This window comes from Rutilus rutilus (genome assembly GCF_951802725.1).
Source record: "Rutilus rutilus genome assembly, chromosome: 8".
NCBI lineage: Eukaryota > Metazoa > Chordata > Actinopteri > Cypriniformes > Leuciscidae > Rutilus > Rutilus rutilus.
The window spans coordinates 1608473-1623137 of NC_140222.1; the positions used below are offsets into that span (position 1 = coordinate 1608473).

The 14665-nt window shown below is 42.2% G+C and overlaps 2 protein-coding genes across 2 annotated transcripts in view; one reads left to right on the forward strand and one right to left on the reverse strand.

The window, feature by feature from the left end:
- Positions 1–222: 222 nt before the first annotated feature.
- btg2 (B-cell translocation gene 2) lies at positions 223–3176 on the reverse strand. Its single transcript, XM_084415690.1, has 2 exons — positions 2387–3176; positions 223–1587 (listed from the first exon to the last, which is right to left on the reverse strand). Exons 1-2 carry the CDS (start codon positions 2526–2528, stop codon positions 1226–1228), a joined length of 504 nt encoding a protein of 167 aa, XP_084271816.1. The 5' UTR covers positions 2529–3176; the 3' UTR covers positions 223–1225.
- Positions 3177–11409: 8233 nt separating this feature from the next.
- LOC311295105 (uncharacterized protein) overlaps positions 11410–14665 on the forward strand; it is a 10306-nt gene continuing 7050 nt past the window's right edge. The window contains exons 1-2 of the mRNA XM_084416300.1: positions 11410–11681; positions 12069–12277. Coding sequence (XP_084272426.1) covers positions 11637–11681; positions 12069–12277 — 254 coding nt within the window. The 5' untranslated portion in view covers positions 11410–11636. The remainder of the gene's footprint in view (positions 11682–12068; positions 12278–14665) is intronic.

A 14665-nucleotide genomic window follows, 5' to 3' on the forward strand; every position in this document is an offset into this window, starting at 1 on the left:
TTCAGTTAAATGTTGTCTAATCAGGCGGCTCACAGGTAATCTCTTAGCACAGGCTGCTGATAAGACTATCTGACGTCTTTCAGTGTGTGTGTGTGTGTGTGTAGGAGAAAAACAAGCCCAGACGCATCCAGAAAACACACACCCCTGCCCACCGAACGACACACCTCAGAGAGCTGAAACCTCATTACGACAGCATAATAACATCAGACCACAGAGAAACACTTCATTCACAAAAGCTTTATTGTAATAAAAACCGACTTTATGCACAAATGCATTTATAAAAGTGTACATTTAAAGCAACTCTGCTTCAAAATAGCTTACAAACTACATGGACTCTGTCTGAAACAGTAACCGTGCTGCTCAGCAGCCCGAGAGAGACAGAATGCTTGACGTGAGTCTCTGCTGGCGCTTCGAACCTGATACCAACCAACATACCACATGCAAAGCATTCTGGGAAAATACAGTCATTTCCCCCCAAATCCGCACGACTCATTTCATGCCATCACAAGAAGAAGTTATTGCCTGAATATTGCACAGTAAGACTAAAAGAGCCAGGCAGTGACGTTTATTAAGGGAGCGTTGGCGCTGTGGTTAAGGCAGAGGGGATTATGGGAGTTTGTTTGTGTGGCGCCACGCTCAATAGCAGCTCCTGTTAGGAATTATTAAAGTCCACAGCATATTTAGGCCTGAAACGTACTGGACGCAAGCATGCGAATGCAAATACGTTGTAAAACAATGTCGCATTCTCAAGAGTTGCCACAGGTGGCGCTATAACAAACTGAAACGGAGGTCGGTTTTATTGTGGTTTTCTTAGAGTCGCCACAGATGGTGCTACTAAACTGATGGCATTAAACACCAGTAGGTTTTATTGTTGTCATGGTTGTTTGAAAGCATGCTCGTTAAACTTTCGCATATTTGCGTAAAGTATGTTTCAGGCCCTTAATTGCTTTACATTCTCGTGAGGTATCGTAGTTGCACTGAAACCGTGCGTGAGCACCAGTGAAAACACCCCAAAACCTGTTTCGGGATGATCAAAATAAACGAGTCACACAGAACAGTGCTAAGAGGTCTCCAGAGTCGGTGGTCCAGCAGCCGCGTAACAACCAGTGCTTTAACGTTCATCTTAAATAAAGGTTTACGAAGTGAAGTCACGGGAACAGCTACAGCTCTTAATGTGGCGGTTGGTCGGTCAGGTGCGAGTACGGGCAGAACCGGTCCCGCGCGTTCAGCCGGACACCATCATCAGGTAGTTCTTGGGTGGACTCGTGCGGCCGCCCAACATGAAGCGGTTTTTGCAGCTAGCCGTTTGGTCGTACGCTGAGATGCTAGGGGCGGGGGTTGAGACGGGAGGCTCCGCCTCATAGAGAACGCAAATGGACCCGTCCTCGCCGATGCGGTAGGACACTTCGTACGGGTCCACCCAGAGCGTTAGCTCCCGCGGCAAGAGTGAGAAAAGCTGTCCGCTGGTCAGTCCGATACGGCTGGACGCTCGGCCAATCAGAGGGTCCATTTCGTGATTGATCCGTATGCAACGGTAACCGGAGCCCTTCTGCGGCCTGTCGGGGAACCAATGATTCTGGTAGTGTTCTAAAAAAAAAAAAAAAGGAAACATTTATGTTAAAATCCTGCACATTTAACCTCAGGAAGTATAATATCAGTTCTTTTCAGGATTTCGCAATATATTTTTGTGATTTTGTGGTGGTGATTTCCAGAAATGTGCGCAAATCTTCCAATTAGGATACCACATTTACCATATTATGTGTTATGGTAAGATGCACAATAGTCATACAAGACAAGAAAACAAACAAAATGGACAAATCTTGTTTATTTTGGTATCTAACTAAAAAGGCTATTCAAGTGGTGTGCTATCTAGCTTTAATAACATGATCACTTAGGGTGGGAAATATGACGAAATCTTACAAGTAAACCACAGCAATAAGAAATTGCCTAATACAAGTAAGAAGTTCTCAATTATTTTATTTTTGCGTTGTATTCGCGAAAAACTGGAGGGACTGGTCATGTGATCACTGAACAATGGTATTAAGGCCCGTTCACACCAAGGACAACTATACGATAACAGTATTAAAGAATAGCACTGCAGCTAAAACGATATCTTTGGGATCACTTTCAGAACGATTTTATCCAGCGGATGAACGATAAAAACATCGACAGCCAATCAGAATCCATCCTGCTGTAACGAGCTCGAGCGTTTAGCGACATATAAACAAAGCGATATCGATAAACGCTAGTTATCTTTATAGTTATCGTTCTTAATATAAACGGGCCTTTACATAATAAAGAGCTATGATATACTGGTATTACTAGACCATGGTATTTAAGATACTTTCATTAACTAATATTGAAGATTAACAGTGTTTTTCCGTACCTGAGAGCGCCTGCGCGAGACAGTCTCTGAACACCTGGAGCTGCGCGTCACTCAAGCGTCCGCGGCCGCGCAAGAGCCTGCAAACAAACCCCGCGGCGGCCGAAACCTCCGGGACCATCTCTGCTCCGGAACCGTGGGTCATTGTGCTCCGTTCAATAGAGATCAGAATAAAAATACTGAACTGAAAAATACAGTCGTTGAAAGTTAAAAACCACAACAGCCGGCGTCCGTTTAGGTTTGGTGCTGGTGATTTAACGCAACAAGTTTAACGACGATGAAACTCTACACATTCCCCGAGAGATGTTCGGTCCAGCCGGTTCCGCTCCGACTGCGTTCTGATGTGTTGTGAGAGGGGAGATTCCGCGGATATATACACACACGCATACACAAAGCCATCGACGTCAGAGCGCGCTGATCCTGAGTGACACGCCCAGCGTCCAATCAAACGAAGAGGCGTGTTCTCCAGGCGTCCTCGCTTCACTGATTGGTTGTCAGGGTGGAAAACACTGCGTGATGTGGTGACGCTCCCCTTCCGTCCGAGACCAAATATGGACATTGACGTCAAACGCAGGTTTTCATGACGATTTTCGGGGGAAAAACAAAGACCGCGAGAACGCGCTTACCGTAAAGTTTCGGCGATAATTATAGAAGCGTGTGGCTTTATGGAGCTGGTTTTCCTCTTTAATCGACACCTCAGCACATTATAGAAACCTACACACGACCTAAATAGATCCAAACTAAAACACAAACCCCAATGCAGCAAAACATAACGATCGAAAGTTTCAGCTATGAAGCTGTGTTTTAAGTGTAGCAGCGACATCTGGTGGCCACGCGCATTACGCCAAACACAGATGTTAACACTGACATCTTTAATCATCAAACATTTATTGAGTTTTTTTCCCGTTTAAATTTAGCACATATATGGCTAGAATATCTTTGACTCTGTAAATGTCTGACTCGCAGAGCATCTCTGTCACTCTACATCCCAGTATCTGTTACCATGGCGACCGCTCACATCCTTCGCCTTTCCCAGCAGCTTTTCTTCCTGATAAAACACAAATCAGCCAATAATCCTCTGCTGCACAATAACATTTCAGCATTTTATTTTTTATATTTATCTGCTGTTTTTATACTGTTTTAAATTTGATACTAGATGTAGTGTGTGTGTGTGTGTGTGTGTGTATACAGCCACAGTATATATAAACTAAATATATACTTTCTAAATGCTATAGTGTCTGAATGTAATACAGTGCAGATGGTAGGATCTGCTGTTGTGTTTGTCATGTGGACTGACAGCAGGTTTGTCTATATTTGGCTGTAGTGTGTGTGTGTGTGTGTGTGTGTGTGTGTGTATGTGTGTGTTGCAGAAGTTGATGAGGTTCATGTGAAGGGCTCTCACCATGGCAACACATGTGTCTTCCTGAGCGCTGACTGAGACATGATACATTGTTTATATGAATATGTCATATCGAATAATACACACACACACACACACACACACACACACACACACACACACACACACACACACACACACACACACACACACACACACACAGCCTGCAGTGCAACTGCTGTCTCCTCTGATCTGAGCTGACACATCCCTCCAGCAGTGTGTGCATGACTATGAGTATGTGTGTGGGAGTGTGTGAGTGTGTGTGTGTGTGTGTGTGTGTGTGTGTGTGTGTGTGTGTGAGTATGAGTATGTGTGTGTGAGTGAGTGAGTGAGTGAGTGAGTGAGAATGTGTGTGAGAGTGTGTGTGTGTGTGAGAGAGAGTGTGTGTGACTGTATGTGAGAGATTGTGTGAGGATGTGAGTATGTGAATGTGTGTGTGAGAGAGAGTGAGTGTGTGTGTGTGTGTGTGTGTGTGTGTGTGTGAGGGAGTGTGTGTGTGGGAGAGTGTGAGTATGTGAATGTGATTGTGTGAGAGAGTGTGTGTGTGTGTGTGTGTGTGTGTGAGGGAGTGTGTGTGTGTGTGTGTGTGAGTATGTGAATGTGTGTGTGAGAGAGTGTGTGTGTGTGTGTGTGTGTGTGTGTGTGTGTGTGTGTGTGTGTGTGTGTGTGTGTGTGTGTGACAGAGAGTGTGTGTGAAGGAGTGTGTTTGTGTGTGTATGAGAGTGTTTCTCCTCATTCTTGAGTGTGTGTCTGTCTGTGTGTGTGTTTGTGTGTGTGTGAATGAGTGTGTATGAGAGTGTTTCTCCTCATTCTTGAGTGTGTGTGTGTGTGTGTTTCTCCTCAGTCTTTTCTTAATCTAGGAGAAAATCCAAAGCTGATCCTGAGAGATGAAAACACAATGAAGTCTCTTGAGCGATAAGAGCCTCATACCTAATCCAGCGGTTAGTCTGGAGCAAGACACGCTACAACATCTCAATGAAATCTCTTTAATATCTCATTGATAATTAAGTTTCTTCTGAGAAAACACCCCAGAGTCACTTCTGGACTCAAACTGCTCAGATCAGAGCTGTTAATATGAGCTTCTCTCCTCCAGTGACCGGCTCTCCTCTCTCATTTAACAGCTTTATACTCTCACTGGATGAAGACTATAGACTCATATGAGTTTATTTCTCCTCAGGAACTACAGGAGAAACATCTAAACTATAGCGATAACAACACAAGAGGAACACTGGGATCACTCTCAGAACACAGGGTAGCCGCGGGGTCTTAAAAGTCTTAAAAAGGTCTTAAATATCATGTTCCTAAATTAAGGCCTTAAAAAGTCTTAAATTCTGTTGTCCAAGTCTTAATTTTTTAAATGGAGGTCTTAAATTTCATTATACTAGCCTATTTATTCAAAGTCAACCTGGCTGCAAACGCAACGTGAAAATTCAACAGGGTTTAGCGTAACGTCAGATAACGTCTAATTTCTAGTATGCACAAACAATAGTTTGGGTTTTCGCGCTGGCGGCAATTGATCAACATTCTAATCAATCAGTCGAGAGGAGAGACATCATGGGGAAGTGTCGTTCGGTTCGGTGTACGCATTTTCAAACCGAACGGTTCGTTGGACCATTTTTCCTGCCGACCAAAATTTCATTATTTCAAATGTAGGCGCGTTGCGCGTGGCAAGCGCGCTCATAATGTAAGAGACGCCGGCGCGACCACAACATTGTCCAACATCAAATGTGCAAACGTAATGTAAGCGGAACGAAACTGGGCTACTCGTTATTGTGTGGTTGAAGGACCGCTTATCAGTTTGGACCAGTGCAGCGCGAGCGATCTTGATCAAGCGACACTGTTACACAGCGCTAATAAGAGATCCAGTAAATAAATCATTTGAATTCGCCACAGAAGTAATAACATCGCTGTGAGATCTAGTGAGAAACATTCACATTTCTCTGTTATTAACGGATCAAACAGCGCGTGGAAGCCAGGAAGAAACATTGTGGCATGAATGAACTATCGAGCGTCCACAGATCAGCAACATTCACCATGGATTTACTGTAGTAACACTAACTGCAACCATGAAAGTTTGGCAGGAATAGTAGGCAATAATGCTTTCAAGTAACATTACGTTGGTTTTATTTTGACATTATGATGAATACAATTGCTGCCCTCAAATGTTAATCTGAACTAAAAATAGACCTTTGTTTATAACTACTACAATATTAGGTTACATTTCATTTTTTTCCAAGGAGCTGTTTTGTTTATGCTCCTAAGAAGAGTCTATTATAGCTTCATCATTGGTCAAAGTGTGTTAGTTTTAATAAATGTAAAAAAAAAAAAAAAAAAAGATCTGGCATTTATTTATTTTTGCTGTATTGAAAACGTACCAAACCGTGACACAAGTGTATCGTATTGAACCGAACCGTGAATTTTGTGAACCGTTACACCCCTACTATCTATATCTCTCTTACCTGTCTACCCCTCTGAAGCAATGGTTGAAGCAATTTGAATGCTGAGAAACTTTACTAAGACGATTTGAAAAGTTAGTTTATCTGTTTATTGTTATGAATGTTTGATATTTACCAAAAACATCACTTTGCAGTGTGTTGTTTAATGAGTTTTTTTTATAATAAATGTATTTTTAATTAAAACATTTGTTAGTAATAGTCATTATTGGGATTTGATCTGGTGTTTTACGACTGCATAATGGGTGCGATGTAGGTCTTAATTTTCATTAAAGTGGTCTTAAAAAGGTCTTAAAAAAGTCTTAAATTTGGGGTGATCAAACCTGGGGAAACCCTGGAACAGCTGATGAACATTAAAAACATTGACAGCCAATCAGAATCCATCCTGCTTTACTGAGGTCAAAATTAAAGTTTTTTAGTTCTTAGTATGAATATGTTAGCCTTAAGGGGGCCGCACACCGGACGCGCAGCTCAGCGCCGCGCCACGTCTAGGACAACTCTCACCTGAAAATCCGATAACATCAGCAATTTTCTGATTTCTGTAAATAAATATAAAACTAAATGTATATTGCAGCACAGGGTGACGTCCGTATATACATTAACTACGATTTGAGACACATAAATGTAAATTTAATATAAAACTATGTAAATGGCGCTCTGTGGCGCGGCAGGATTTTGAACACGGTCCTGAGCCGTTGCTGGGCGCCGCGGACAGACGGCGAAAGGCGCCGCCGGTGTGTGTACTCTCATAGAGAATAATGTGTTAGAATTTAAAAGACGTGGCGCTGCGCGGTGCGGCGCTGAGCTGCGCGTCCGGTGTGCGACCCCCTTTAAGGTTATGAATAAGCTTTGATTTGACATCACTACCGTTGACACACGGAGCAATATGGGTTAGGTGTGTGTTCGGTTGCTCAAACGCTCGAGTTTTATTCCGTTCTCCGACTGTACGGTTAAGAATGAAATGGCTAGAATTTATTCCCACCTCTACTATTGAATCCAGCGTATCATCAGCGCTCGGATTCGCTTCCATGGTGCCGTCAAGTACGACTCACAGTCTGTGAGGTAAACTAAACGCTATTGGCTATTTGAAAACGGGGAGGAGCCATTCAATATGTCCCACCTTAGCTTCCTGTTTTAGTAGTTATCGTCCGCTGGTGTGAACACTAATATAGTTATCGTTATAGTTATCGTCCGCTAGTGTGAATGCTAATATAGTTATCGTTATCGTCCGGTGGTGTGAACACTAATATAGTTATCGTTATAGTTATCGTCCGCTGGTGTGGACACTAATATAGTTATCGTCCGCTGGTGTGAACACTAATATAGTTATCGTTATCGTCCGCTGGTGTGAACACTAATATAGTTATCGTTATAGTTATCGTCCGCTGGTGTGAACACTAATATAGTTATCGTCCGCTGGTGTGAACACTAATATAGTTATCGTTATCGTCCGCTGGTGTGAACACTAATATAGTTATCGTTCGCTGGTGAACACTAATATAGCCTAGTTATCGTTATGGTTATCGTCCGCTGGTGTGAACACTAATATAGTTATCGTTATGGTTATCGTCCGCTAGTGTGAACGCTAATATAGTTATCGTTATAGTTATCATCCGCTGGTGTGAACGCTAATATAGTTATCGTTATAGTTATCGTCCGCTGGTGTGGACACTAATATAGTTATCATCCGCTGGTGTGAACACTAATATAGTTATCGTTATAGTTATCGTCCGCTGGTGTGAACACTAATATAGTTATCGTCCGCTGGTGTGAACACTAATATAGTTATCGTTATCGTCCGCTGGTGTGAACACTAATATAGTTATCGTTCGCTGGTGAACACTAATATAGCCTAGTTATCGTTATGGTTATCGTCCGCTGGTGTGAACACTAATATAGTTATCGTTATGGTTATCGTCCGCTAGTGTGAACGCTAATATAGTTATCGTTATAGTTATCATCCGCTGGTGTGAACGCTAATATAGTTATCGTTATAGTTATCGTCCGCTGGTGTGGACACTAATATAGTTATCGTTATAGTTATCGTCCGCTGGTGTGAACACTAATATAGTTATCGTTATAGTTATCGTCCGCTGGTGTGAACACTAATATAATTATCATTATAGTTATCGTCCACTGGTGTTATCGTTATAGCTATCGTCCGTTGGTGTGAACACTAATATAGTTATCGTTATAGTTATCAACCGCTGGTGTGGACACTAATATAGTTATCGTTATAGTTATCGTTCGCTGGTGTGGACACTAACATAGTTATCGTTCGCTGGTGTGGACACTAATATAGTTATCGTTATAGTTATCGTCCGTTAGTGTGGACACTAATATAGTTATCGTTATAGTTATCGTTATCGTTCGCTGGTGTGAACACTAATATAGTTATCGTTCGTTAGTGTGGACACTAATATAGTTATCGTTATAGTTATCGTTCGCTGGTGTGAACACTAATATAGTTATCGTTATAGTTATCGTCCGTTAGTGTGGACACTAATATAGTTATCGTTCGTTAGTGTGGACACTAATATAGTTATCGTTATAGTTATCGTCCGCTGGTGTGGACACTAATATAGTTATCGTTATAGTTATCGTCCGCTGGTGTGGACACTAATATAGTTATCGTTATAGTTATCGTCCGCTGGTGTGGACACTAATATAGTTATCGTTATAGTTATCGTCCGTTAGTGTGGACACTAATATAGTTATCGTTCGTTAGTGTGGACACTAATATAGTTATCGTTATAGTTATCGTCCGCTGGTGTGGACACTAATATAGTTATCGTTATAGTTATCGTCCGTTAGTGTGGACACTAATATAGTTATCGTTCGTTAGTGTGAACACTAATATAGTTATCGTTATAGTTATCGTCCGCTGGTGTGGACACTAATATAGTTATCGTTATAGTTATCGTCCGCTGGTGTGGACACTAATATAGTTATCGTTATAGTTATCGTCCGCTGGTGTGGACACTAATATAGTTATCGTTATAGTTATCGTCCGCTGGTGTGAACACTAATATAGTTATCGTCCGTTAGTGTGGACACTAATATAGTTATCGTTATAGTTATCGTCCGCTGGTGTGAACACTAATATAGTTATCGTCCGTTAGTGTGGACACTAATATAGTTTTCATCCATTGGTGTGAATGTGCTTTAACTAACCCGACCCCGAATACTCTGATCAGTGTGAGTGTTTGTGCTCTGACACGATTCTGTCACGTACTTTCGCCAGCGAACGTCTCCCTCCCATTATCCTCCTCGCCGAACCCTGACTTTAAGGACAGCGGGTTTATTTATTCATGCCTCTCTTCTGGTTTACTGGAGCTTCTGATGCCTCGACACAGATTTGCACTTTCCTCTGGCGTGCGTTCATGTGCCGCCCGCAAGAGAGACTCGTGAGTGTTTCCCTGACGGCTGTCAGATTCGCTCACGTCCCGAATCTCCCACCAGAGAGTTCAGGATCCCAGAGTCCTTAAAAAGCCAGCGAAAACACGCCAGAGAGGAAATCTGTGCACGGCCTCAAACATTTCTCACCTAAACTAGCCCAAGAACAAATGATCTCGTGTCTCATGTATAAAACTGTGTGTAGGATCCTTACTAAAAGTCGGCATGCGCCTGAAAGCCAAAAATGGCGTCCGGCAAAAAATATTCCGACTTATAAAAGCGTGTGAACGCCAGAACCTGCGCAGAATCCCCTTTATAATCCCAGTCAGAGGAAGATTGTGAACATGCGTCTCCTCCCCGAAATAACCATATATGAGCTCACAACGCCTCCTTTTACTATGCATATCCTCATCTGCATATCATTAGCATATGCATATTCATCCACGAGATGCCATGTTTAACGGTACAAGACATCAGGAAAATATGAGATATGGATGTGCGTCACATTACATTGCTAACAATCATTTAGTAGCCGATCCTCGCCTTGTGTTTGAATAAATAAATCAAATAGTATAAAATACATTTCAGAGAAAGTTTTTCCTCCGGCGAAATAGTATTTTTAATTGCTTTATATTTTTAATGGAAACAGAAAGGCCTTATTGTTCATTATTGATCATTATTTGCGTGTAAATATTTTCTGCTATTATCAAGCGCTAAGCAAACATTAACACACAGCGTGCCTCAGAGTGTTCAACAGCAGCGCATCACTACTAATATTTCTATTCATTAGAATATAAAAAAAATTGTATCTTGTTGTAATGATTTCATGTAATTTAAGTGCTTAACTCCATTAATGAGAATGGCATATTTATGGTGTATATCAAATGTAAATCATAGATTAAATCATTCTTTTATGTATTTAAACTGCTATTGTGAACTGAGCTGCTATTTACATGTAAAGGGGTGGTTGATTATGATTTGACTTTTCTAACTTTAGTTAGTGTGTAATGTTGCTGTTTGAGCATAAACAACATCTGCAAAGTTACAGCGCTCAAAGTTCAAAGCAAAGGGAGATATTTTATTTTACAGAAATCACTTTTTAAGGACTACAACAAACGGCTGGTAGAGACTACACCACATTCCTCCCGGGTTAGTGACATCACCAACCCTAAAATTTACATAAACCCCGCCCCCTGAACACGATTTATAGATTATCATGACAGAATATGCTAATCAATGACTAGAAGATAGTTAACTACACATCAGCAGCAGCTCATTTGCATTTAAAGGGACACACACAAAAGCGTGTTTTTGCTCACTCTCAAAAAGTGACAACTTTAACATGCTATATAAAAATATCTGTGGGGTATTTTGAGCTGAAACTTCACACACACACTCTGGACATCAGAGACTTATTTTACATCTTGTGAAAAGGGCATTATACCACCCCTTTAATGTTTGTCCTAAAAGTCCTTTGAATAAATCAAGAATAAAAATTGGTGGTTGCACACATTCTCAACTTCAACACTAGGACTAGTGATAAAGAGTGAGTTAATTAAATCTTCTCATTAATTAAATGCATATTTATGTCTTCACAGCTCTGGAATCTGATTGAATGCTGGACACGAGCGTCTAACGAGGGTCGACCCCTGCCAGCCAATCAGCTCTCGCGCTCAGCTGACAGGCGCAGTTGCTTGACCAACCACAGCAGAGATGTGCCAGAGGTGGGCGGGGCTTGAGTGCTGGAGTGGCAGTGTTCAGTGTCGAACGCTCAGAGAGAGAGAGAGAGAGAGGAGAGACAGCGCTCCGTTCGTCCGATACTCCTGCACGTCTCTCTCACTGCAGCTCTGTATGCGAGTGTGTGTGTGTGTGTGAGCGTATGTGTGTGTGTGTTCATGTATGCCGGCAGCAGCTGCATCGCTCCTTCATCCTCTTCATCTTCATCTTGCGTTCGGAGTGAATTCACAGCATTGGCGCACAATCCTGCTCATCTGTTGCCTTGGTGATGGGCTGTCGACTGTCAGGGCCGTGGATGGGCGACGGGATGGGGGTGAGTCCAGTGTGTGTGTGTGTGTGTGTGTGTGTAAATGTTCACGATTGTGTGCTGATGCTGATTAGGAGTGACAATGATGCTGGTTCAAACACACACACATACACACACACATGTGCCGTCTCTCTCTCATGACTCATGCAGTGATGTGTGTCGGTATGAAGATGCAGCATGATTTTCGTCGTGTGTGTGTGTGTGTGTGTGTGTGGTACGAATCCGGTCAGCTGTGGTGCTGAGTGAGGAATATGTTCACACAGCTGCGCTTCAGTCAACCTATAGCAGTGATAAACCGAATCAGGCTAACTAGAGCGTACGCTAAACCGTCTGAACGCGCGAGATCCGGACTGAAATTAATTGCGTTTTTCTGTTGATCTGTTTGTCGTTCAGGTTCACGGCCAGGATTTGACGCACCTGCAGAAGCGAGAGGCCTTCCGTATCCTGGCCAGCTACGAGCAGCCAATCACGCTCCAGATCGAGGGGAGGGGGCGGAGCCTGCAGTATAACCGAACGACGGATTGCAGCACGCAAACGGAGCGCCCGTGGGATCCTCTCCGTCCGCACTCGTGTTCCCTGCCTCGTCTGCCTCCCTCGGACAGGTGCGACACACCTGTAGCTCACCGGCGCCACCTGCAGGACAAACACAGACATGCAGACGCTCACACACAACGCAATCTCGTGCTGAAATTGGCCTATGTACCTTACTAGTTTATGAGCATTGCGTTTTTAAGAACAAAATAGCTGCGTTCAATTAAATGATTGAAATGACGAGTGTGTCTTGTGTAGTGCTGGGCGGATACCAATCATACCGAATACCGGTGTTTATTTTTGCTATGATATGAATTTTTAATATACCGCAGTACCGGTGTATGTCACTTTAACAGCGTTGGGAACGCGGCGCGACACTGTTTGAGAGGGTCTTTCGCTGTTCACTGGTGATGCTCAGATGTGTGTGTTACTGTGACGGTGAAGATGGAGAGGTTAAACTATAATTGATAGCTGTCAAATTATATTGTTTCCCATACATTAGTTCACAATATCAACACAGCCTTTTCGAAAATCTATTTGCGGTTGGCATTGACATCGCTGAATAAACATGAGCACTGCACGTTTCACAGTCGAAACGCGGCGCGGGTGTTTTTATATGAATGTTTCTCTGAAGGGAACGACTGTCTTTAGAAAAGTTTCGGTGTTATTTTCATTTAATCTTTCTTTATCTTTCCCGATAAAGCAGCGTTTATGAGCGTTGCTGGTTTGTGTTCATCCGTTACCGTGGAAACCGATTTGTGTTCAGCCGTTACCGTGGAAACCGCTTTGTGTTCAGCCGTTACCGTGGAAACCGCTGTTTCTGCCGCTCCTACAGCGCCTCCTGCTGGACCTCTTTATAAACACTGCAAACCTGTATTAACACTAGTGTGTAATTTTCTACAATATTCACTCATGACAGTAAAATAGGGCGTTCTAAGTCAATCTACTGCAGTATTTCCTCTCTCACTCAGTAGAACATGTGGTTTACACGCAGTCATGCTTGGAAAAATACTGTCATATATTGTGAAACCGGTATAATTTTGACAAATACCGTGATATGGATTTTTGGTCATTCCGCCCAGCACTAGTCTTGTGTGAACGACTTTCTTTTTATGGTGCTTGCATACTTATTGTTAACATTGGAACGGCCATTTTTAACTTGCTTGTGCACGACTTCTAGCTGTACGAAAACAGCTTGGTATTGCAAACTAGTATTTCTTCTCATTATAATTCGCTAAACTGCACTTATTCTTCAAGTTATGTACCTATCCACCTTATATTGTGGGAGTGTTCTTTAGATTGCTAAAGTCCTCCTGTAGTCAATAATTGTATCCCTTAAAACTCATCTTTGATCTCCAAAATTACATATTTAAACGTTTTTTCTTTGAAAAAAATGTGTCATGCCTTTAAATATCTTGAATGTAACTCGACACCCTCGCCTCATTTAGTATACGCGGTTCTATGAATATGCAAATGAGCCCCGCCTCCACTCACTCAGTCAGCTCAGAGATCCACTGGTTGACGATCACACGTTGATCTGATTGGTTACAAGGTAGTTTGTGACGTCAGAAACACCAGCGATTTCAAAGCGTGTGTTTGAGACTGTCTTTGGTTCACTGCAGTTTTAAGGAGGAAATACTCAGCAATGGTGTCGACTTATGAATTTACACATGCTTTGTGTTAAAGCAGATTAAAAACACCACATAGACACATTTTTTTCACCACAGGGGGACTTTAAAATGTTCTTCACACTAAGAAAATGGTTTTATGAACTGAACAGAACCAAAAATGGTTCTTCTATGGCATCGCTGCGAAAACCTCCTTTATTTAAAGAGTGTAACTAGAAGAATAACAAAGTGCAGTAAACGGTAATACTATTTGTGCTACATACCAGTGTGTTTATGATTACGATAATATATTAAAATAATATGAATATGAATAGTTTGCAGTAACAGACTGTAGCCAACGATAACGAAAGCTTTACTGATGTCGACACACGCTCTTACGTTAACAATACTAACGTAAGAAATCGGAAGTCTCGCACATTCACAGAAAATAGCTTACTTTGTGTTGCAACACTGTTTGAACTTAGTGATTTCAATGGCCATGTTGTGTTTGTTAGGACAGGACTTTTAAAAAGTACTCTGTCATGTGACCAAAAGTAGCTAATTTTAATTATGCCTGAGAAGCACTGACCAATGAGGATGTCCATCCATGCCTCTCAAAACACACATGTTCCCATCCGTCACGCTCCGACAGAGCCTTCTCTAGCATGTAAGCTGCCTTAAGGCACAGTCATGCTAGGGTTTGCATCCATGCGCATGTAAACGAGGGGGAATGTGCATGCGAGCAGATTTTATCCTTTGCCCATTCAGACCTCTTGAGTTCATATAGCGAAAAGACGTTTGATCAATTGAGAGCATTTCCAGTCTAGAAGGATAAACATCAAGCAGTGGCTC